Here is a 25,840-nt window from a genome sequence, read left to right as displayed (position 1 = left end):
TATTTTTAAAGTTAAACATTAGTTTGTTAAAAATATGTTACTTATTATAAATAGATAAATAAAAGATATAAACTTTTAATTACTTGTTTTCTTTTTAAAGATAGTGTGATTTAGTGTAATATTCCAAAAATATATGTAAAATATGTATTGTGTAATTACAAGACTATTGTAACATTGCGTACAAGTTTGCCCGAGCCGTATCTAGTTACTTTCTTTCTGCGGTCGTGGGCGGTACATTTTGGTATATAAGAGTCGTCACATGGTCTTCGCGCGTATTATAACATATCGGGTCCCCAGTGCCGAAATGAAGGTACGATACATGCCACCTATAATTATGTAAATTAATCGAAACATACGTCATCGATAATCGTGATCAGTGATCTTTTATAGTTACCGTTGCTTATAGCATTGTGAGTGTGTTTACGGAATCGAATTAATACGGTTTTGTGTATAAACACGTGTTTTTATTAGTGATTTGGAAGTTACTACTGGCTATCATGAAAACAATGGATTATTGACAAATGGCTATTAATTTATCTACCTACTAATTAAAGTGAAACAATAGAAGATCATTTCAGATTTCCTACTGTCCATTTATTGATGTAGTTAAATTTTTAGTTTTAATAAATTTAAATAATACAAAGTTGCACATTATAAAAATTCATTGAAATATATGTAACATTGATAAAATGTAGGCTTAACATTACTACTAAGTATCTTTGTGGTGCGCTTTTTTGTGACTAGAAGCTTATTAAACTACGAAGCTCACGAGATATGTGTCAAAGTAATGTTTTGTTTGAAAAATAAATGGAAACCTACTATTTCTACTACTACTGACAATTTGCAATACTGAACATTATGTTATACTGTAGTTTCAATAAATTCCTGTATCTGCTTTCGAAAATGTATGTTAATTTTAGATTAAAAACATTATAAATGTAATTTAACATATTAGTATTCCTTGTCCTCTCATAATAGACATATAGAGCAATGAAATATATACCTACGTTAGTACATATTAATCTAAAATAACTCTAAAGATATTTTTCACAGTGCGAATAGTCCGAAATATATATTACAAAGTTTTTAAAAGAATGATATCTGTATATATATATATATATATTATATAATACATATATATTATAACATAAAGACTTGTTTTTTAACATCGCCAATAGATAAGCGTCATAGACAGATCTATTATTGCATATAAAAGTGAAAAGCTATTTTAGAAACCGAGGATTGATGAAGAGATTTCAAGTTTTATTAGAATATATGTAAATTTATTCAAATCTCTTGCTCTTATTTGTTTTGTATGTAGGTATTGGTGGTGTGGCTGGTCTGTGCTGTGGCTGGCAAAGCTGCGGGAGGGTCGGCCTGGTCCGATGGTAGCAAGGCAACTTCACAACAAACTGTCACGAGGGCCACTTCGGGCCGACAACTTGTGACAAGATTAATACCAGCAAAAACAAAGATCTCCGCATTCTCGACGAGGCAGTTCATTAACGCTGTATGTTATTAACCTATTAATATATAAAAGTTAAAGCTTGTAAGGTTCAATCTTGCAAAATACTTGGAACTTGGAATGATGATGTTTGTTACTCGTTTACGCATATTGCTGTATCGAGTTGAATGAATTTTGGTACATTGTGCTACATCACATTCCAGATATAGATGGATAAATTCAAGAAAAGTACCCAATTCATTAGATTGGTGGGTACCTTTGTTATTTGGGGAGAATTTATTCTATAAGTTATGCGAGTTAAAGCTTGTTTTAGGTATATTTATTGAGTGTTACATTCTATGATTTTATCACTATAAAGATTTAGAGACAAAGATCTCACCTCATTACTTTTTGCTTCGCGAATAAAAATCTCATTCTAATAAATTTATACAACCTTTATGTCTTATCTGCGCATATTTAAATATATTTTTCCACTTAATGTAACTTTAATGCATAATAAACGAGTCACATTAAATATTCTTGGAAAGTATGTATTTACTTACTACTTCTATAAAAAATAAAATGCAACAAAAACATATATTATATTATTTAATAAAGTCATATGACAAACACAAACGATGGAGAATATCTGCATATTATAAATAGATCAAAACAATAAATTTGTATATAATTATATCCAATAATAAAATTTATAAATAAATTATTGTGTAGTTCGATGTGTAACATATATCAAGTTGAAGTCATTCGGGTACAACGCAACTATCATAGAAAATTTTGACACCACCATTTGTAATATAATAGTAGTAATATTATTATATTCATTTATTACTGATTCTATATTAAGTTTATCTTTTTATTTGCAGATACCCATTTCCGGTTATCCAGGATTTCAGACACAATTTGCATTCCAACCTCAAATAAATCCCTTTAATCCATTCCAACAGACGTTCTTCCCTCTAGATAGTGCTGGTCTCTATCCAGGAGGTGCACCAATATACTCGGATGGCAGTTCATTTTTCCCTGGAGGAGGATCGTACTTCCCCGGCAGTAGCCCCATATTCCCAGCAGGAGGTCCATTTTATCCTCCAGGCAGCATCTTATACCCTCCATCTGCACCCATTGCACCAATATCGCCAATCGCACCTCCCAGCATACCAACACAGCCAGTGGCTGATTATCCCAGTTACCCTACTGGACAACAAGATGTAGATTCAGATACAACAGTGGTCGATTCTGCTGAATTCCCGCCAGAAAAACAACAGACGGAAATACAACCAGCAGAAGATAGGCCTACAAGTCCTCAGCTACCGCCACCGAGTACGTTCCCTAGTTTTCCCCAAATACCTTTACTGCCAGGTGGTGCGCAACTATTTCCAGGAGCTCCTCAAGGCATTGGAGGTTCTGCTACTTACCCGCTGGCACCACCGGGTTCTGATCAAACTAGCAGCGATTCTCAGCAAACTTTCCCACAAGTCCCTGACACACCTCAAAACCCTCAAGGAACTGCTCCAACCGTCCCTGTTAATCCTATTTTTTCACAACCCCCTTCTCAGTCACCGCCAACGAATTTTCCTTCGGCTGATAGCAACGATCAGGGTTTGAATGATGAAGACACAATATCGGTAGAGTCTGCGTAGTAATAATTACAAATACAATTAAATTAATTTTATATTAGTATCCTTAAATATGTTCCTCTTGATAATTTTGTAAATCGTATTGCATACAATAAAGGTGTTATAAAATATGAATTATGTCTACTTTAAATTCATATGTATGTAGAAAAATTAATTTGTGAAATCTTATGAACCAATTAAAGAAATCTACATTGTACACTTCCCGGATATCTTTATAATTTTTAATACTAATAAGCTGTCTACGTATAAAAAAAATCTACGTACATATACATATATGATACCTATACATTTAAGACAAATATGCTATTATTATCAAATATTAGACATTGAAGGCACTTTTTCTGTAAATATTACACATGTATCATATATTACAAATAACATATCGTTAAAATATTGTACATTTCGTGAAATGAGAACATAAAATGTTTAGCTTTTGAAGTTACAAAGGAATTAAAATAATTGCCCATAAGCGAGATCTATACTATACACATATGTAGTGAAGAAAGGATGCCAGAAGGCTAATATAATGATGTAATAGTTTTGGTTTAACATTGTCTTTAATGGTCTTCCAGAAGTATTCACATAATTTTGTTTATGTGCAGGTACAAAATCTTCCACTATGTAATCATTCAATATATACAAAATGAATATTATTACAGATAATAGGACTTCTTAGTATGTTTAATTTGATTTATTCATGCAGTAATAGTAGAACTATGTTTCTATCAATTCATCACCAGAAACCTGCCTTACGTTCTCCGAGCCAATTCAATTTGTCTCTTTCCGTTGTATTTTTGCCAGTGAGGCCTACGGAAAAATAAAACCTGTAGGGAAACCATTCAGTGTAGAATGAAATAGTAATATTGTACCCGCCGACACCCTCTATTAACGGAGTTGTGAGACGATTTGGCATCATCAATCGAGCACAAACAATTGTACACTCTATTCCTGCGGATATCTGAAAATAGTCATAATAAATACTCGTATTTATATATTTCATAACTTACATTCCATTTCATAACTTAGTATACTATTTTCATATATAAAACGAGTCCAGTTAACACTAGCCAAATGACGTTTTGCAGAAACAATTTTTATTATGATACTTCAAGAATCGATCCCTTTATCCGATAACGAGAGTGAAATCTATAATACTAAGTTAAGTATTTCAACTATTTTTGCATTCTAAATCGTATCAAATCACAAAATAGTGTTGAAAAAGTTTATTTCATCAAAGTATTCTATTTAAGGTACAGACAAACAATACGAAAAAAAGAAATAGGACTCGACCTTTTAAAACGAAGTTTCTTAACAAAAAATATTTATATGATACATCTTTACCTTAATAATTACGTTCATTTTAGCAGGCGGATCAGCGTTTACTTCAAATTTCTCTGAATAGAAAAATGAAGCAAGACGTTGTTTTTTCAGGCTCTTATAACAGGTGTTACCCGATACGTATGTGCGAGCACGCCACCCTTGTTTTTGGACTTTTCTTTTTCTTAAGAAATTGCCTTTTTGGACACTAACACCTGAGAAAATAATTGTTAGCAATATTAAAAAGTCCGCTATAGATTTCTTTATGTTGCAATAAAACTCTCTTTGGTACTCGTTGATAATTTTGTTATCTATAAGTGCAGGAAATTGAAATCGGTCATGTATTTTTTAAGTTAGCCACTGCCACTATAGAAAGGCGCAGGATGGATTCTATGCTTTAAGTTTGTTTCACATTAATTATGTCTATATATTATTTCGTTATTGTTTTCTATTACTACGTAGTAATAACTATTACTTCGTAGTTGCACACGTAGTTGAGCTATGAACTCTATGATCTACGTTTATACTTTAAAATTGAAAATAACGTAGGTGTTCAATAAATGATAATACTTACTAGATCCTCCCTCTAGCAACATAAAGTTATGTGGATATGGTTGCGGTAATTGATGAGCCGTGATAACATTGATTATCCATGTGGAGTATGGGTATACATCGATGTACAGTGGAGGTTCTCTATTGAGGCGCCGTCGCATAGATCTTCGGGAGCAGGCACCACCACCAGCGGCAATGCCAATCAATTCAAAGGCCCCGTCAACAGTTTGGCTCACGATAGGAGCCCCCGGACGGACCCCGCAGCCGGAACTGCACAGTACGTGCGTGACACCTTCGCTGCCTAACCTCTATAAAATAAATATTTCATTATTGATAGAGTATTAGAACAATGTAAATATAATAATGTATAAGAATTTTCTCGCTTGTATCCAGACTGAATATATTGGACATAATGTGTAATATTGTTAAATCTGTAAGGCCTGTATTGTAAATATATTATTTGATTTGATAAATATTTTTTCATTAACTGCTCGTCTTTTCTAGTATAAATAAGAACTATTATTATTAATTATCTTACCAGAGGGAGATTGTAATATGTTGTGTATATTCAGCCGCCTGATAGTTTACTTTGTAAGCTGTATTTAGATAATACTATTACATATATTAGGCAGATTTACAAAATTATTAAAAAGTCATCTGCGCGGATATTTCAGTCTCACCTACGGCTGATAAGTAGCATGTTTTGTAAGCGCTGTATCAGTAATGTGTTTCAGTTATAGTATGCAGGCAGTGAAATTAACTACGAGGCATGACTTCTTAGTCTCTTGGAGTGGTACCAACGATATCTAATATGACATGATATCCGTAGTGCTTCATTCATGTGCTTATATAAGAGACGAGAGTCCCGCTAAAATAAATCTAATTAATTTCTATTTTATTTAATCATTCTTCATGCTTCGCATACGTACAATAAAATGACAATGCTTCATTGTGTTTTTATCTAATTGTTGTAACTAACCGTGACCTAGTTTCAACTAAGAACTTATTTATAATTATTTCACACGTATATTTCGGTATTAGTTTAGAATGAGATGTTTTAACAAATTCGGAATTTTATACATATTAGGCTGCATTCACATATAGCGTTATTTTCAATGAAACACTTTTTAAAATAACTTTACTGCTATAAATATATATATTGGACAACTTAAAGAATTACGATTCATAATAAATGTGTTGATATTTATTTAGTAATAGTAGTCGGTGAAATTATAATAATAACTTACTGTCTTCATTCGATGTCTTTTGCAGTCCTTGTGAGTATACATTTTTAATGTTTTTTTGCCCATTTTCTCCGAATCAAAATCTCTTGGTACAGCTGTAACAATTAAAATAATATTTGCGAAAAATATTAAATTAGGATGTATTTGTTTGTATATTTTAAATACATATTATGCATTTATTAGCGATTATGACGATTTTAGTAAACGATTATTTTTGCATCTCAAAATTGTATCAAAATTAGAAATATTTTCCTTTATTCACTACAAAAAGAAGAAATTTAATGAATGTTAAATCATATGCACGAGTTCACTTACTGCTTATGTAGTCAACCATAAAAACAATTTTGTTTTTTCGTTGCCTTTGCCTTTCTGTTAAAGAAGGCAAACAAATTGGTATCATGTAATCTGGAAATTGTATTGAGATAATTTTAATGAATTGTCTTATTTAATTATTCATTTCACAATAATATTGTCATATTTACATGATTTCATTGGACGCAGAAGTTTTACCAATGCTAAACTATTGCCTACACCAAATCTGAAAATAACCAACAAATAAATACTTAGCCGTAATAAATAATTACTTGTAAATTAAATTAGCAGAAAGTTTTTCTTCGAAATATGTATGTATTCGTTCTACATACGTACAAATTTTTATATAATTTTTTTCTAACATTACCGCCCAACATCTTAAAAATTAATTTATATAGTTTTCAATATTACATAAAAAGAAAATCTAATTATTAATGTAGTTAATCAGGTCTTAATATAAATATTTTTATGAAAAAATTTTATTTGGCATATAATTATTTATAAAACGTCAAGAGAGATAAACACTTTTGAATTTATTACCTAATATCGTCATTAGTTTGTTCAATGAAAGATAGAGAGGTAACCTTTATTTACCATAAATGTATTCATGTTAAGACCCAACTAACTTTGTAAATAATGTGTATTAAGTACGAAAATTAAGCAATAACTATTAAAATCGATTTTGACAATTGAAAGTTTGTAAACGACATAATGTATTAATTAATTACCTGGAGAACTCTGGATGAGGAGTGATTTCTAGCAGTGGCATTTCAATATAAGCACGAGGACACTGTATACCCAGTTTTGTCTGCTGCATTGAAAGGCCGCAATCTTCTTCATCACGTTCGTAATCACCAAATATGATGCTACCACTGTAAAACAATCTTTTATCAATTACCAAATCTAAAAGCTAGGTACATTAGAATCCGACATGACAAGAGGCGAGTCTACAGTAGGCTCTGGATTTCATTTTTGTTATATTGACTATTTTTCTCTCACCGGTGTATAGTTATACAGTAATATAAATTGATACCCAAATTATTTTAGTTCCGGTCAAATATGAACACCACCTTTTGGTGTAAATTGGACTGGTAAAGACCTAAGCTATGCCGTTCGCAGATCATAACAGTATTGTACTCGTAAATATTGAGATTGCAAACATGTAATGGATACATAACTATTTATTTATATACTGTCTGTTTCATAAGTCTCTAAGAAATATATTTGAGTACATATTCTTAACTGATTCATGAAAGAAACTAATAGTTGATCTTGTCATTACTTACAGTTTATAATTTTTTGGTAAATGCAATAGGTCCGTAGCGGTCCCTATAACGAATTGCTTCTGAACGAGAACGACTCTCGGAGCTTTACTGTGGTGTGGTAATCCTGTTGTAACTACGATATCATAGTAAATTTATATACGTATTTCAAAAGTATACTACAAATATATTTACCTATTTAATACTACTAAATATACTAACCATGCATGTATTGAACAAACCCCAACCAGGTGAAAGTGTGGTCCTTCAAAATGCCATCAGCGGGTTTTAGTGTGAAATCGTCGTGACAAGTAGCAAAATCGCGTAAAATTGTTGCAGAATTGTTAATAACTATTCGCAGGAACGGAATATGAAATGAGAATGATATTTCATTAAAAACGACGAGACAAATGTCATAAGTTATAAATATACTTATATTAGGTTTCTTTTAATTACGTATGTAAAAACTTATAAATATAAATAAATAAAAGCATTTTTTCTGTAAATTAAATCATATCAAACATTCCAAGTTGAGATCGCAATATATGAAAGCTACATTAGAATAAATAATAATATATTTTAAATATCTACGTTTATTGCTTGTTTATTACATATTTTACAATGATATTAACGATATAATATTTGAGTATACAAACGCGATGTAAATATTAAAAGAAAAAATAAAACGTCCATCTTGGATTAAAAAAGAGAAAACACTGTGTCTTAAAAGTTTTTTGAACACAACAAGTAAAAGATGTTTAATGCTTGTAGAATGAAGATGAAATGAAGCATTTCTTGTATTGTTTCTTTGTTGTACTTTGTTGTATTTCTTGTATCAATAACTCGTAATGAGGATAACTGTTTCTAAACAATAAATGCCTATCATACGCTATAATGCCAATAATCATATCTACTTTTTAACACATACTTAATGTAAACAAGATTCTTTCACGATTGCTATTCCAGATGGGATAGTTGATAGGGCTAAATGCAACATTTCGCTGGATCTATTCTGTGTTATTTATTTTAGTTATATGTAATCATATTTGTTCTTATACGGGTCCAGCCTACTGCTATTTCACGGAATGATTTTAGTTTATTATTGGTGTTCTGTTCTCTACAAGAGTCTTTTTTTTTCATAAACTAACGAGATATAAATTGACAAGCATTGGGAGTTATGTGAGGGTAGTAAACGACATCATAACACATGGTTATTCCTTTTTTTTATCTCTCTCTTTACTTTTATAGCATATTATGTTGATTACGATAATGTGGCCAGATAAAACAATGAATATTTATTTAGGTACATTTAATACTTAAATTGAACATTTTCGTTTTAAAGATACAATTTGATTTCGGCTATGACCTTTTAAATCTTGGCATACCAATAAATCCTCGCCCAAATTAGCGTCTTATAATGGCGTTGGATGGAAGAATTCGAAAGCTAAATTAGCAGGCATGTTTAGTTTGGAGTGTATGAAAAATTCGTGGATCTCCAATTTATTGACGTTGTTGAATATCATTACCATTGCATGTCCTTGGCAATAATACATAGGAATACGGCCACGTCGAAACAAGTATTTCCTGGGCACGTAGAATTTCATTACGATGCATTGCAAGTGAAATCTTTGTGTGTTTTTATTCTCTATTAGCTGAAATTTATAAATAATATAAAACAATACATGAATAGTGACACTGGCACGTTTCTATGCGTCATTTATGTATAAAATTGGTTTCTTTATTTGATCACACACAAACACAATTTCTAAAGTCAATTTCAAAGTTCAATCTGAGCAATGTAAGCAATTAATATGTATTTATTTTTATTGTTACTTGAAACTACAAAATTAACTTATAGAAATACAAATAAGAACTATCAGTAAATAACAACTCGAATACTAATGTTTTCAATGAGTCTTTCTGTCTGTCTGGTTGCTACATACTACTACTCGATCAAACGACTTAACTAAAAATGAACAAAATTTGACATGAAGAAAGATCGTATTATAAGAACAGCCATAGGCTATATTGTATATTTACAAATAATTTAAAAGGGTTGAAATAAGAGTTATATTTGGTAACATCTAGTTTCTTTTAAGATTCATAACCAACGGTGTTGTATGATACCAAGATATCACATTTAACTGTAGAGACAATAGAACTGCATCCTTATAATATTAATGCAAAATATAATTTAATAATTTGCATTAATATTACGATTATTAGATTTTTTTATGGTAATGAATTCCTCACTTTTCACTTACATAAATGTAATTAGCTTGTGTTGATTGCCACGTGGGCAGCGATATGTTGATGGCTTTTCTCAAAAATTGTGGTGCTATTGAATCTGGTCTACACCAACCAAATTTGTATATTGAATGGAGAAAGACTGAAAGAAATGCAATATTATAACATATTTTTTATTAATATATAGTACATATCATAGATAGATTGTGAACAGTTGTCTGCGTAGGTATTCAGTCTCAACTACTTCAGCCGCCAAGCAGTTATCTTTGTAAGCTCTATTTCGGTTGTTGGTTTACATTTCAGTACTCTGGTATGGAAACGCATCATTAGTATCACACATGATAACTTGATGTCCGTAGTGCTATTCATGTGCCTATATAGGCAACGGTTACCGTGTACAATCAGGCCGCCCAATATAAGAGCAATGTATATAGGTATCTATTACTTTACTTACTTCTCGGCAGATTTTCATCACCATCAGTTTGTAGTCCTGCTCTAGCACTTCTGTGGGCATACATAGCTTGATTCGCGGGCACAGCTCGCCACGGACTGCATTTTATCACTTAGGACATAAAGATGACATATAATGTTCGTAAAGTACAAAAAATTGTAAGACTCTATCTTGACAATACTAAATAAGGTATATATTATTTTCTTGACTGATATAAGACTGCCTAACAACTATATTTTTGTTTTCATTTAACGTTAGTTTCATAAATACCGCAACTAAATATTTAATAAATATCTATACATGCATGGTTCTTGAAAAAATTGATATGATGATTAAAACAATTTTGGTACTTCGTTTATCATTGGAAATACCTGTCTAGATATTATAAAATAAGTAAGAATCTGTTTATTATAAAATAAGTTTAGTTTAATTTTTGAATGTCTGTTAATTTATGTAATGTCTAGATCTAAACCTGTTTCTCAGACTTATCTGTCACTAAGCCGGTCGCAGTGTTATGGGTCTAAGCACCTGACAGTAAAACCCCCCAATAAAAAAGCGGATATTACCTACACTTTTTTTAAGCCAACTTCCATATATATCACAGGGTTATTTATATTATTCATTCACAATTATCTACCTAATATTTAAAAAAAGAACAACTTTTAGAATTATTTATTAGTAAAATATAAAAGTATGGCCTCATATTTTATATACTAGTAATTCAATCAAAGAAATTGTATAGATCAGTTTCATGTTTATGGAAACGTTCTGGCATGCTTTTAGAACTCCAATAAAACCATAAAAATGTTCAATGATATGAATATTAATATAAAAGAAATGTACATACTTACCGAAGGGCAATATAGTAGCTATACAAATCACAAAAATTCTATATTTCATATTAAACCTTTATTTTTTACAATTTATATAACCACAAATTATTAACTAATAACATAAATTACAACAGCCAAAGCTATAGTTAAGTACTAGATATAAGGTCTATATGTCTATCTATGTTTCTAATAAGTACGTGTAGTTTATACAATACATGACAATGGAAATGATGATGCAAACAATTCAAGTAAGTACAATTGTTTACAAACTGGCTTGAAAAACTATGCCATTATACAATGAGGTTTGGCCATCGATAACCCGAATCATGTAAATATTTCCATTTATTTATTATGTTTCAATACACCATATACATATATATATCACAGAAATGCAGTCTAATCAAGAAACGCTTACGCTATTTAAAAAGAATTAGCATCATCAATCCTTACTAATATTATAAATCAGTTCTGTCTGTCTGTCTGTCTGTCTGTCTGTCTGTCTCGCTTTCAAAAACTACTGAACTGATTTAAATGAAATTTGCATGCTTAGTCTAGAACTCCAATAAAACCTTTTTAATAAAAAAGTTCAATGGTATTATGAATACACACTTATTATAATAATGAAAAAAATTAGATATTTTGGAAAGTCTACTTTATAATTGTGTCATTAAGTATTTTCAAAATCACAAAAATATCTATTATTATGTCATATTAAACATATATGTTTTTATACAATTACTATATGTCACCACAAATTATGAATAAACGTAATTTTATTTTATAAATAATAAATATAAAATAACTGATGACCAACAAGAGCGTATATTATTAATATTTTTGAAGAATAAAACAACATATAATATTAAAAATGATATAAACAACATTTCCTTGGAAGAAACAACATCTATTCCATCGGTATTCAGGTATGTTTCTCCATTCTAATAGAGTCAGAGATATGGTTCGCGCAAGTGTAGTTTATAGAATATCACATCTATTATTTTGATTTAACAAAATTTTATTATGTTATTGGCCAACTGAAATTTTCAAAAGATGATGTTTAAACTGTTTATTAAATATAAATAAATATGACATTTAAATTTGTAAATATCACATTGTCACCATTCATTGTTAAAATACAATAAAAGTTGTTATGGAAATTCGTCATATTTGAAAAACTATGCTTTTTTCTTACGCTTTTTTGGGTCAGTTTATTTAATACAATATTATGAAAGTGAAAGTGACTCTGTCTGTCTGTCTTAAAAGCCAAAACTTCTGAACTGATTTAAATGAAATTTAAAGTCTAGATCTGAATCATGAAAAAAAAGGGTATTTAAATATTTTATTTATTAATCTTATTTTTGTAATATAAATTAACGAAAATGGGTTATATAAATATTTATTTATTGTCATTTTTTAAACATATACATATATATATACACAGAAGCCATAAATGGTTACAGTATAGCGACATCTTATCATTGATGTTTTTTATAAGTAGCAAAAAAAAAACAAGAAAAAGGGTTATAAGGGGTTGAAAGGGGAGATGTAATGTATGTATGGTATGTATGGAAGTATCTTCATTTTAAAGATAGTAGTTTGAAACTTAGTTTTTGGCTGTTGATTGAATTGATGGAATTATGTATGGAAATTTCATTTTTGAAGCTAGAACGATGAAACTTTTTTATTTAATTAATATATATTTTTTATTATTTGCTCATGATCAATATTAAATAAAATAAAGTTTATAATGTCTATCTATTATAAGCATATGTATTTTAATAAAATACTTTCTTTCATTTGATTATACTTTTACAATATCCATTATAATAAAAAATATTTATGTTACTTTTATTTTATCCTATGCGCCTACATTCTTACATAAAACATATAACAAACTATATTGTCAATAGTACCTATTATTGTTCGCTATTTAAGCTCATAATGCTCTTCCTTGATGAGGTACTAGAAAACGGTGGTTTGAAAACCATGACCCATAAATTTCTAGTAGATGGATCACAAATAACAAAGTAAATAAATAATACAAAACCCTGCACTGTAGCTGTTAGACAGAAAAGATAAGACCATAGAAAATTTCCTGTAAAAGAAATTATGCCAAAAATCCAAGTGAGTCCCAATAAAAAGAACAGAAATATCGACAATCTTAACTGGGCGAATACTAAACTTCTATCTGTTGTTCTCATATCAGAACTTTGAGAAATAGATTTTATAACCAAAAGAAATAGAATTACATTAATTAAGAGTATGAGGCTAATAGGTAACACGACTGAGACAATGAAATAAAATCCCTTAGGATAACATATAGGGCGTCCTATTGATGGATTAGGTATATAGTTCTCATAATCAGCCCATAAAATGACAAAAACTGGAATAATTGGTGTACCCCATCCTATAATCATAAATTTAATCATAAATCTGGATGGTCTACTTACTCCGAGAACTCTAACATAACGAATAAACTGTAAAGTTGCTGTAATCAGCATCCAAACGAAGTTTGCTAGAATAGAATAATGTAACAATGCACCTAAAGCAATACACACTATTGTCATGTTATTATTTACTACGTATTTACCTTCACTTTTTACAAATATTTTTTGATTTAAATTAAACACTAGCATTAGTATTAAAGGTAGAGCTATAGAAGTTGAGAGTTGAAGAAGTACTTTGGTACCAGCTTTTTTTCTCCAAACGTCGAATACCAAAGCTGTTACCCATATACCAATTATTCCAATCAAAGAAAGAAAACTACCAGTTAGTGTTATTATGTTCAAAACTTTTGTATGATCAACATCGTTCTTATCGTATGAATAATTGTCTTGTATGTTAATTAACTGACCAAAATGTGTTAAATGATAACATTCACACAAACTCAAATTGTGCACAGTTTTCATCAAATAACATCCTCGTTTTGACCATTGCCCTGGGATACTACCAATTTTATGGGTTTGAAAATCCCAATATCCACAAAACCGAGAAAAGTTTGTAGCATTTACTTGATTAAATATAAGTGGTACGGAATATTCCAGATTAGAGTTGAGGTTGGGTACTGATATCTCGATAATACGACTAATAACAGTGGACTTATTTACGTTATGCTCCTGAAACATGGCATCATTATGATATATACTTATTACTATATGGAAATAGTCTGCTTCAATACAGTCTGTACCATTTTCATTAGTTATTAAATTATTTAAAACATTTTCAGGTAACCATGCCGCAATTTCCAGATTTTTTATTAAGAATACGTCATCAATAGTTGTATTTCTATATAGCGGTTGCACGATCATATCGGTAAATTTATCAGAATCCCCTCCTTTAATTAAAGCAATTCCACTTATATTATTATATTTTGGATAAGATATTTGAACGACAAATTGAGGTTTAATTGCTATCTCATAACCATGGTTTTTCAAAGAACGGTCATATGTGATAGAACTAATATTTTTCTGAACTAGAATATCAATTATATTATTAATTGAATCAAGTATTATATTAGTTGAATTTAGTGTTTGAGCTAAATACAAATATCTAGTATCTAAATCCATAACTCTGTCCATAACCCAGGCTATATTCTCAATATCTCCCATATCTACTGCATTTTGATTCTCTTGAGCAACGCTTAAAATAAATTGTAAGGATATTGCTAAATAATATATATCAGCAGGAATGATTAAATCAGTGTCATCAAGAACAAAGTTGAGTCCATCGACAAGAAAACTAGAGGTAGTATTTTCTGAAACTTGACCTTTCGCAAAATTGTAAAGAAACGTTGTTTTTTCTGAGGGTTCATAGTTTATATCACAAGTTCCTTCAACTTGGCCCCAGATACTACCATGAAGGTAGGACCCATAACATCGTCTTTTTACTGGCAAACCATTTGATTGTAGACAGAATTGCCTTGGTGCTATTATGTGGCCAATTGGAGTTAATTCCCAATCTAATATTATAAAATCTATGGAAGTAATTGGCAGACAATATAAAGAACTAGATAAGCTAACAAATGTAAAATTATGTTTTGGAAGTTCGGTTTCACATACATTCTTTAAAAATATGTAAGTTTCTTGCAAATTTTGTCCGGTATCAGAATGTGTATCATTCACAGCAACGTGCAAGTGAGTTATTAACGTCACTTCATTTGAATCAGAGTCAGAAACATCCATTAGCAATATTTTTTCGGCCTCAAAAATGGCTGTGAGATTTTCGGTTACTTTCAATATATCTAACACAGTAGTGTTTTCGTTTGCATAAAAACAAAATTTAATTATAAGTGAAAATACATGTATCTTATTTCCTCTTGGATTAACAATGATTTTCTCTGTTGATATCAAAGAAAAATTCTGAGTATGTCCTTCACACCAATATTGAGCCGGCATATCCGTTACAAGATCTATAACATATACAGATTTTTCTACAATGACCGATTCAGAAAATTTTGATTTTATTGCTTCAATATCAATTATAGGAGATACGTCTACACTAATCACTTTAACAAATCCTTTTGCGTCTGAAAAACACTGAATGCCTAAGTCATCATTTTCGTACTTCCATAAACCTGAAGGAAAATATACGGTTAAATAAATCCTTTCATCATTGTCATCATATTCAATTGCAAATTCCGTATTCATTCCTTTGTAAATAATTTCCTTCTCACATGCCATACAAGATAAAGATGCTTCTGTACTCATTAAACTCAGAGCACCTTGTTTATTTATTACACTATCAAAAGGTTTCAAGTCAGTTTCTAGAATATTTGTTCCATTGGATTCTGAATAACTTATTTCATAATCATTAGAACCAAACCAGCACCAACTATTATTAGATAGTTCGCTTTGTTCTGCAATTTTCATAAAAATAAACTTTTGTAGGTCACCATTTTCCGTACGCCCCATAGGTTTATCGCATTGCGTCTTTAAAAAATCAGATAAAGTAGAACTGGTTCCATGTTCAGACTTTTCTATGCCAAAACATAGTCCATCATCTGGCATAAATCTAAAGGCATGATATCCATCAGGGCATGTTGCTGGATAGTGCAAATCATTTATGTAGAAGCATAAACTAGGATATTCCTTATTACATTTTTCGGTAGTGATTACTTTTCTCTCAATATCTAATAATAAACAATTGCCATTTATTTGTGATTTCATTGGTATATTGCTGTTGGAGTTCACGGAACGTCCCCAGTAAAATCCTGGTATATACCATACTATGGGGTGAAAAGATTTTGTTCGTTGTGCCGGTAACCAGAAACGTTTGGAGGTGTGCGTTGTATTTAAAGATTCGAATAACAATTCAGCTTGTTCGATCTCTAAGTCTGTAATAACCGACGCGCCGCCACTTTTGAAACAAGGATAATCCCATATGGAAGGTGGATGTATTCTATAACAGTTCTCGTTGTCGGATAACGAAAATTTATGGAAACCAGGCGGACAAGCCGAGTCCTCAAAGTATTCAACGACTTTGGAACATGCTCTTAATTTTTCAAGAGGAGGTATCCAATTTGAATCGGAACAATTCCTTGTTATCAAGTTTTCGTTATAGTAACATAGTGGATTCGATTGGACATTAGTCGCTGGTGGAGTTTGATGCCATAATACACTTATGGTATTATTATTAGAAATTTCTTCCATACAGTCCTGAAATACAATAAGATATTTAGATTTTGAAATCGAATAATGTAAAGTAATTTAACATATTCATACATCATTTTATTTAAATAAATAAAAAAATAATTAATATGTACCTGTATGCTGACATAAAAATACGTGCCGATGAGACAGATTCGTAAAATTAACGTACACATACCGCCTCACTGGATTACATAATATATCACAAAACTTTGGTTGGGATTTAGCGAGCTTCACGCTCGACTGTGATTTGAAGGGACGCGATATAGATTTGTTTGTTGGCATTGGTACAATGTGATGTCCCTAAGTAATAAATACATGGTGTTATAATTGTTATAGTAATATTATAAACGCAAAAGTTTTCATAACACATTCTGTGTTATGAAAGAGTTGCAAACTTTTACGTTTTGTTTTGTTGTTTGTTGCTTTTACTTTTTACTTGAATTCACACGAGTAGAAAGCTTTTCTTCATGTCATTTTATATTACACACGATTAATATGTGTTGTATTTATTATCTTGCATCTGCATGAAAGGTCGAGGAACTTAATAAAGCGTCGTAGTCGTAGCGTCTATAGGAATTGCAAGTTTGTTTTCAAGTTAGGGTTAGGTCGTCAATCACTAGATAGAAAAATCTACCAAACATGATAACATATAATCAATAATATACATAATGTTTTTCTTTTAGATGCAAAAATTGTTTTGTTATTTCTTCTTTGGAGAATTCTATTCTATGTGTAAGAAACTTACCATTTTTTTTTTCATTAAGGAGGCATGGATGCTGGCAAAATCAACGTTAGCTGCATCTCAATATGACAATAGATATCGCACTCAGACAATATTTACTATGATTATAAAATAATGCTTATTGTTTGTTGACTTTTCATGATAAAACAACAATGTTTCACAATCTATTACCAATATTGTTTCATAAACTATTGTATAAATATTTTGCTAATTATAAATAACATTTAACTCTTATTTTTATATATATAAGTGAGCCTGTGTGTTGATAAGTTAGTTTAGATTATTGACTATATTGGAAAAACTTAAGCAGTTTTAAAATAATTAGAAGTAACAAATATGGCAGAATTAATTACTTATTTTTATATCATAATACAGAGTAATTGTTATAATTTCATTCTAATGATGTTATTAAAGATTATTTTGCATTTTCATCTAATATAAATGATTGGTTACAGTTAGTCCTACTTTTTGTTGGCAGTACTTCACATCTTTACACCATTTAACATTAACTAATTCGATTCCTGATCCTCGTAAGTATTGTTTATATTTTTTTTAAAAGGAATGTGTCCTGCAATATAATTTCGATGTAGATATTCTTAATTATGTGTCCATTCTCTTCTCATTCAAAGACCTTGCGTCTTCCCTCATCCAAGCGCGATAGCAAAACTTCCAAACGAAATTTTGCCGTAAATATTTAGGTTTCACTGAAATCGTCCCGCCACTCCTTACTCTATTGTTACAGTAAATATAAAGGTATTTCTTCGTTATTCTGAAAATTTATTGTAATTCTAATATTTTGCATATTTTTATTCTGTCTTCGACTGTTCAAACGAATGAGCTAAAGATATGTCCTTTTTTTAAATTGAGATTTTCAGTGAGTTATTCTAAAATAAACTTGTTTATAAAAAAAATTCTCATCTAAAATGTTAATATTATTTGCCTTGACCTATGAACAAAAAAGGTTATTGAGTTTAATTCGTTATTGTCGATTAATTTTTATAATAGCTTTGTTTCATACAAGATAATCTATTTATTTGTTCTTATAAATGTTGCAGAGTATGTTCATAGTGAATATTATTTTGGAGAATGTAAGAGGACGAACAATATATTGTATACTCATGTTCATTTAGACCATATGGATGTTCTGGGAAAAATCATAATAAGGGTATGTAGAATTTAATTCATTTATCAAGTTGTTCTGAATTATGGCTTCACGACGTCCAATTAATCTTTTTTATAGAGTTGGCTGCAATTATACAAACTCTGTAAAAATATTGCATTCATTCATAATTTAAGAGCCACGTTCTTGTCAGTGGAGCCCTTTCTACTTTCTACGATCTTCCAGCATGCTCTTTAAATGTTAATATGACACGACTTCATTTTGTCTTTATTTTGCTTAATGCTGTAATCTGCCCCTCCACCTTACTCATCTTTCCTTCTATTATTTCCTCAGTAATAATTTTTATAAATTCATTGTGGCGATCATATATTCTTTGCCCTTTCTCCTCATCTAAAATAAATTTGTAGTATATGTTTACTGGGCTAAAAATATTAATTATAATCTGTGACATAAGCTCGTTAACAAAACTCCTTTACTCTTTAATTTCTGTAATGCCTTGGATTCTATTTCAGGGCTGGATAGAAGTAATAAGGATACCAACATGCATATTACTACGAGCCACTTCATACGAGAACGACATGTTTCGAAGCACCGCCTTCAACTTCCAGATGTGTGTCCCTCGCATAACATATTGTCACTCAATGAAACGATACAAATATCACTACTACGAATGGTATTTACCATACGACATGGTCGGTGGTATGAATTGGGATTTATATTTTTTTGGTTCACCTTCAAAAGAATGGCAGTAATGTATGTAAGTAGATACGAAAGCATGTAATATTATATTTCATATTAACGTAACTGTAAAACATGTATTAAAGCATAGTCTTTTTTTGCAGCATCTAGGTATATTGCACGTTTGGGTAAGCAATGTTGGATAGACAAAATGCTGTATATGAGTTTTTTTAATGCGCGGTTTTCGTTCAGACTTATTAAATCCCTTTATAAAAGTTATATGGTATTTCATTGTTTTACTAAGAAAAACAAAACTTCTATAATACTCTTCAAATTTGTAACTTAAAGTTGCTCTTTACTGTTAATTCTCGAATCTATCGACTAAAATAATTAATAATAGGTATACATACAAAAAATATCATCCTGTCAACTAGATGTATGCAATCAAAGTATTATAGCATCAATGTTATTTTCCTACATATGGAAACGCTCTTGATATGATAACAGCTATAGCCAGATTAATTGATTTTACCACACCAACTACTTGTTAAACAATGGATGAAATCTGTTATCTCGCGGCAAAGAACCAATTTACTATGGCTTTTAACAAAGTCAATATTATGCGTGGTGAAGTGTTTGTTACTTCAGTGTGTGTTATATTTATTCATAACCTCCATATTGCTGTTATGTATTCGTTTCTATTATTGGGAATAGTAAAACAGTATGGATTATTATTGTTTTTATGAAAATTATTTCATTTGTAATACGAAGTTCACAGAATATACTTCACTACGCCTAAATCTACGCTTCATATGCTTTCTTAAGGAATGTAGTATGACAATTTTCATAATGGATTCTGGACTCATCATCAGGTTTAACAGCGTTATCGTCCTATGGCTAATTATAAAAAAAAAAACAAAAAATACATAATATAACATAACACGGCCTCGGTGGTCTAGCGGTTTCGCACACCGCCTTACTTACGATGGTCGCAGGTTCTATTCCTCGTACGGCACAAACATTTGCATTCATGGGTATGATTGTTTGTATCGGTCTGGGTGTTTTCTATGTATGTAATTATGAAAACAATATCTAAGGATTTGTATCAATTATCTAGTACACACACAAGCTATAACTAGCTAAACTTGAGTCTAAATGGCGCTGTGTGAATTATCCTGAATTATTATAAGATTTATTATTCATTGAAAATTATATTCCTAAATAGGTGATGATTCTTTGGGGAGCTGATTTTACTCTCAGACGCAGCATGTTTTTGCAAACGCATCCCATTACTTTGTATGTGTTCGGAAAAAATGCCCTAAAATATAATAAATTTTATTGTATATTTAATAAACCTTAATTTGAATATACTAATTCTACTGCTTAAATATGGATATAAACATGTATATATGCTAGTATTTTATAATCTGAACAATGATGATACAATTGTCTGTTGTTTCGTTTTATTCGAATATGTAGTTAGAAGAAGTACCTAACCCCAAATGAGGAATGGGCATATGGCGAATGAAAGAGTATGTTCCTACAAAAAAGTACGCCTACCAAATTAGGAAATGCAAATTTTAAGTTCCTGAGACAGTCAGAGGATTTCAAAAGTTTCATTGTATATAACACTGTCTAAGAAATGAGCCAACCGACTACAATATCATTATTGAAGATAATTAAAAAACTAACGCAGCTAAGGTCGCATAAAAAGCACTAACTTTCAAGTAAAAATGAAGGATCAAAGTTGAGTCACATAGAGAAAGGTTTAAGAGAACACAAAATTGTACAGATGAATTGAGAACCTCTTATCATCATATCATGTGACGACTGTGATACCACTCATTTGTTGCCATTCCGTAGACTATGGTCATGATGTTAGGCCTCCTATCACGTAATGTCTTACTTAACCGTTCAACAGAAACATAACTTACAAATTAACTTGATTGTTAAGTAGGTAACTTGCTTGGTAAATCGTAGCCTGTGACAATGTTATTTTTTATAAGTAGTTTATAACAAAAATACTATATTGATTGGTATTTGTGTAAGTAGATAAGTAGGTAATTGTGTAAATATTATTATTATTATCATTATATATAACGATTATAACGAGTAGCTACATACGAAGAGTTGAAATGAAGACACGCATTGTTTGGGATTTACATTTTTATAAATCTTAATAATTAACTTTAATACCATCAATCATGTGTATATAACGACACATATTTTGTGTAAAAATTGTACAATAAATTAATACAATCTCCAGGAACTTTGTCATGCCTCTAATATCTTCTGTCTTAATACTAATAATTTCAGTTGCTTAATTTTTACATATCTTGTTGTTATATTTATTTTAATACCTTTGATAATAAATGGTAGATAATTATTCTGATTTTTCAGACTTAAGATTCCCTTGTGGCAGTGGGGGCGGTGGCACGTTGGGTATCGCTGGGTCTTTTGATGAGTAATTTAGAAGATTGAGATCAATAGGTTCTGGTGGTGGGGTCTCAGCCGATTGTTCTATACGTGTTGAAGGGGCTTCCGTAGGGAATGTCTCTTTGTTTATTAATATAGGTGCACTATGCCTTATAATATTTGGAAAAGGTCGATATAGTGCAGGCAGATGAGCGAAAGGGCTGAAATGGAAGGGATCGAATGGGTCGTATAGCCGAAAACTGGGATAGGAGTAAGTCAGGGGTCCCACTTGAGAATAGCCGTCGTAAGCTGGGTCGAGTCGCCCTAAAGGTACGACTTGAGGTGGCAGTCCAAATTCGTTTAGAGGAATGGGAGATTCAGTACTGGGTGGCAGTGGAGGTGGCGTTGTTGATACGCTTCGTGGTTGTTCAGAAGGTTCGGGTGAAGATGGCGGGAGTTCTGTTGGTTTCTCTATTGGTTCTTGCGGTGTTGGTGCTGGCGCTGGCGATTGGTTTGGCACTGGCTCTTTCGGTGGCAGGCCAGGTATAGATTGTATCCCCTGGAATAAAGTAAATTTGTTTCATTAATAATTATAATTAATAAATAATACGTAATAAAAAGATGTTTAGTGTAAAAAAATAGTTATAACTCTAGATTATAATTTAACTCAAAGAAAGAAACAATCAAAAATTAAAAAGTAAATATTAGCATTACCATAAACCTCCAGTGGTTAGCTATTAATGCTATTGTATTTAATATTTTGTAATGTTTGATAAAAAACAAAGAACTATCGGAGAAAATTCATGAGACGCTATGTTTTCATAACAGTAATATGTAAATATATATCGTCTCAATAATTTTCTACGATTTTTCTATGTTGTTTGATGTACATGATCTCTCAATAAACAACAAATAAGAGTTATTATTTTTTTAGAATCTGAAGCAACAAACAATTCATAACATTAGAAAATAAGTATTTCAATATCTTAGAATCACATATCCTATATACTTGGTGTCATTGATGTTCATATAAATATAGGGATGAATGGAAGCGAAAAACATATTACGCCGACCCCAAATAAATGGGATAAGGAAGAAGCAGATGATGATGATTGATGTTCATATAAAGTTATTATTAATAGCACATTTTATATAATGCAAACGATTTCAAAAAACTCTGTAATAAACCTTTTATAAATTTCTTTAAAGGTTTACCTTTAAAAAAAAATCTAAAATTAACGGTCATTTGAAATAAAATACATACATACGCTGGCGTGACGATAGTGATGGATAAAAGAATAAGAATAAAATAGTGAATTCTTCAGGTATTAAATATAATGCGTTTTAGGTTTTCGTGTTAGTGATAAAGATTTATTTATTATATTACACTATCAAGTCATAGATTATATAGGTATAGGTATTACTATATTGCCATCTTTTTGTATTGGTAAAAGTAAAAATATTTGAACAATACTTACATTATTAAGTGGAAAGTCTCCAAAATAAATTGAAGGTGAATAGGGATACGCGAAGGTATCGTGTAGAACGGGTTGGTAGACAGGGAACGCCTTACTCGGCTCCAAGTTCTGATTAGACGTGATTAGTGCGTTGTAAACCTTGGGGACGCGACCTGGTACCGGTTCTGCTACCACAGCTACAACCAGGCATAGGACCTGGAAATTGATAAAAGAATCTGTCATTACTTACACTTTTTTTAGTATGTAACACTGGCATGTTGCTCCAGCCAGCTCTAACAGTAAATGCTGGCGTAGCTCCAGTTTAGAGTGTTAGGATTCACCTGGAATTTATCTTAATGGGTTCCAGAGAGAACTGCGAGGTCAACCTGATAAGATTGTTAACAATGGAGTCATTAGTCCTCAATATCCCTTAACTAAACATCGATACCTTGTTACAAAATTTCATATTCATCTCTATTATAAAATATTTGAGACTCTAGAAAGCAGTCATGTTTTCTAGTATCTCAAAACTGAATTTGAGTATATTTTATTTAATAATAGTATAACCTCATGATTATATTCAAATTCAGTTGATAAAAAATATTTTCTAAAGCAACATTCTCATTTACTTTAATTTTATTATCTCATATTACTAGTGGGTAGCGCCTTGTGAGATTTGTATACATCAAAATAATATATAGACTATGTCACTCTGGAAAACTGTATATTAATTTCTGAGAACTCTCCTCCTCAATTGTACATTATTATGTAATAATATATTTAAAATTATTCTAAAATACATAATAATTTTAATTCGGATATATATTTAATATTGAAAACAAATATTCTGATTTAGTGAAATTGATGACAATTTTAAATCTAACTATTGAATAGTTACTGAACTTTTCTGGACCATATACCTATACTGTTTTTATATATTATTTTCATTATCGGGAGAGATCCTACAATAATTATTACCAGGTCCAAAGATATTAATCTCAACTGCACCTGGGCTACATTTTTCCTGGCTTTATATTGAAACAGGTTTTATGAATTGCATTACGCGTTGGTTGTAAATAAAGAGAGCAATTAGGATTTACCTTGAATGCTCCATTAATGATTCATGATATACCTACATGACTACTTGGAATAACTGCAAGCATGCACGGAATATCGGATACGATCATGTACGAAAAATATTTATTGCACCTACATAATGTTATCAGAACAGAATTTGCTGTTATTGACAACATGGGAATGAATAATTAAAAGTGCGTTAATGTCATATGTGTCTTTAATTTATATATATTTAAAAAAGGCTGCTCCAAGTAAAAGGTTATTATTTCTTCTAGTTCAAGTTAAGTTTACTTAATAAACATTTCCTGCCTATTTCATATTATTTAAATTTAGAGATGATATGTCAAAATCTCTAAATCTAACTAATATGGCAGGCAAGAAGGGTGTCGTAGGTAATCGTGTTGGCATATTCCTAGCTACCATGTTCATTTGGTTCATGTGTGTGTTCATGGTTCATGGATTACGTTCAACATGGCCTTCCTATAAACCATTATGGATCGTCATATTGTTTGCCAGTTACATAAAAATCAGGTATATTCATACATATATAAATACATAAAAATACACGCATAAATAGTATAATAGATAAAATCTTTACTCAAATAAATATAACATAAGCACTTTTGAATAGTCACCTAATATCCTATCACTCATTCGGAAGCTTTAAGAAACTTGCTTGTTGCTCTTTTAAATAAATGTTTTTCTGCATTACATAGTTAAGATTTTGTATAAATACAAACTACTAAATACCAAGATTGACAAAATTAATTAAATATAATAGCTACTAAATTAGTTAGTCAGTTATAAAACTTTAGAACAATAATTGTATAAGTATAAAACATAGACACTGTCTGTTATGTATTTGTCATCTTTTACCATACTTGTAGTAAACCTAACCATGGATTTTGACACGGGTTAACCGCTTTCATTTAAGTACACTCAGAAATGACTCTTATTTATGGTTATTTATGTACTATCAAGTTACAGTTCGAGTATTGGGAGTAATTGCCCGAACTTATAGCAAATAAGTATAGAAGGTAGTGTTGGTATTTACGATACCTATAAAAGACACGGTAATTGAGAGCTCAATTTACGTCGATCTAGTATGACTAGTCAGAATATATAAATGCGTAGCTAATATGCTAGTTGTCATTTTAGTTAGAGTCAATATCTATTTACAATGAAAATATATGTATATCAGGGTACATATGTATACCGGAGCAGTGGGAGGAGCGCCCTAGATCGCTCCCTTGTAGGGAATTTTGAGTTGATTTCACTCCACCACTGATTCTATATTATTCTAAAATCAAGGTTTAGTCTGCGTTAGAACCAAATTAACTATAAAGTGGAAATGCAGATGTCAATCTAAACTATTTTGTCAACGAT

At 30.7% G+C, this 25,840-nt stretch overlaps 6 protein-coding genes across 6 annotated transcripts in view; 2 read left to right on the top strand and 4 right to left on the bottom strand.

Annotated features, from left to right (window-relative positions):
* Positions 1–232: 232 nt before the first annotated feature.
* LOC131845873 (uncharacterized) lies at positions 233–3,213 on the top strand. Its single transcript, XM_059195020.1, has 3 exons — positions 233–310; positions 1,322–1,510; positions 2,329–3,213. Exons 1-3 carry the CDS (start codon positions 260–262, stop codon positions 3,100–3,102), a joined length of 1,014 nt encoding a protein of 337 aa, XP_059051003.1. The 5' UTR covers positions 233–259; the 3' UTR covers positions 3,103–3,213.
* A 116-nt stretch (positions 3,214–3,329) lies between these two features.
* On the bottom strand, positions 3,330–8,995 carry LOC131845932 (uncharacterized). The gene is made up of 10 exons (XM_059195096.1): positions 8,935–8,995; positions 8,009–8,137; positions 7,811–7,922; positions 7,253–7,396; positions 6,695–6,750; positions 6,528–6,617; positions 6,216–6,307; positions 4,991–5,276; positions 4,441–4,631; positions 3,330–4,057 (listed from the first exon to the last, which is right to left on the bottom strand). Exons 1-10 carry the CDS (start codon positions 8,993–8,995, stop codon positions 3,833–3,835), a joined length of 1,386 nt encoding a protein of 461 aa, XP_059051079.1. The 3' UTR covers positions 3,330–3,832.
* Positions 8,996–9,198: 203 nt separating this feature from the next.
* LOC131846065 (uncharacterized) lies at positions 9,199–10,551 on the bottom strand. The gene is made up of 3 exons (XM_059195286.1): positions 10,488–10,551; positions 10,051–10,175; positions 9,199–9,438 (listed from the first exon to the last, which is right to left on the bottom strand). Exons 1-3 carry the CDS (start codon positions 10,549–10,551, stop codon positions 9,199–9,201), a joined length of 429 nt encoding a protein of 142 aa, XP_059051269.1.
* A 2,682-nt stretch (positions 10,552–13,233) lies between these two features.
* LOC131846020 (uncharacterized) lies at positions 13,234–17,138 on the bottom strand. The gene is made up of 2 exons (XM_059195223.1): positions 17,079–17,138; positions 13,234–16,971 (listed from the first exon to the last, which is right to left on the bottom strand). Exons 1-2 carry the CDS (start codon positions 17,136–17,138, stop codon positions 13,234–13,236), a joined length of 3,798 nt encoding a protein of 1,265 aa, XP_059051206.1.
* Positions 17,139–17,734: 596 nt separating this feature from the next.
* LOC131845931 (uncharacterized) lies at positions 17,735–19,579 on the top strand. The gene is made up of 4 exons (XM_059195095.1): positions 17,735–17,744; positions 18,163–18,237; positions 18,763–18,872; positions 19,340–19,579. Exons 1-4 carry the CDS (start codon positions 17,735–17,737, stop codon positions 19,577–19,579), a joined length of 435 nt encoding a protein of 144 aa, XP_059051078.1.
* A 2,067-nt stretch (positions 19,580–21,646) lies between these two features.
* Positions 21,647–25,840, bottom strand: part of LOC131845882 (uncharacterized) — a 28,289-nt gene continuing 24,095 nt past the window's right edge. Inside the window, exons 3-4 of the mRNA XM_059195031.1 lie at positions 23,399–23,593; positions 21,647–22,479 (exon numbers count right to left, since the gene is read on the bottom strand). Of these exons, the coding sequence (XP_059051014.1) occupies positions 21,889–22,479; positions 23,399–23,593 (786 nt within the window). The 3' untranslated portion in view covers positions 21,647–21,888. The remainder of the gene's footprint in view (positions 22,480–23,398; positions 23,594–25,840) is intronic.

This window comes from Achroia grisella, unplaced genomic scaffold (genome assembly GCF_030625045.1).
Source record: "Achroia grisella isolate CSIRO2021 unplaced genomic scaffold, CSIRO_AGI_Agris_v1 utg487, whole genome shotgun sequence".
Lineage (NCBI taxonomy): Eukaryota > Metazoa > Arthropoda > Insecta > Lepidoptera > Pyralidae > Achroia > Achroia grisella.
Note: the sequence above shows the minus strand (reverse complement) of the source record. Positions and strands in the feature narration are given on the sequence as shown.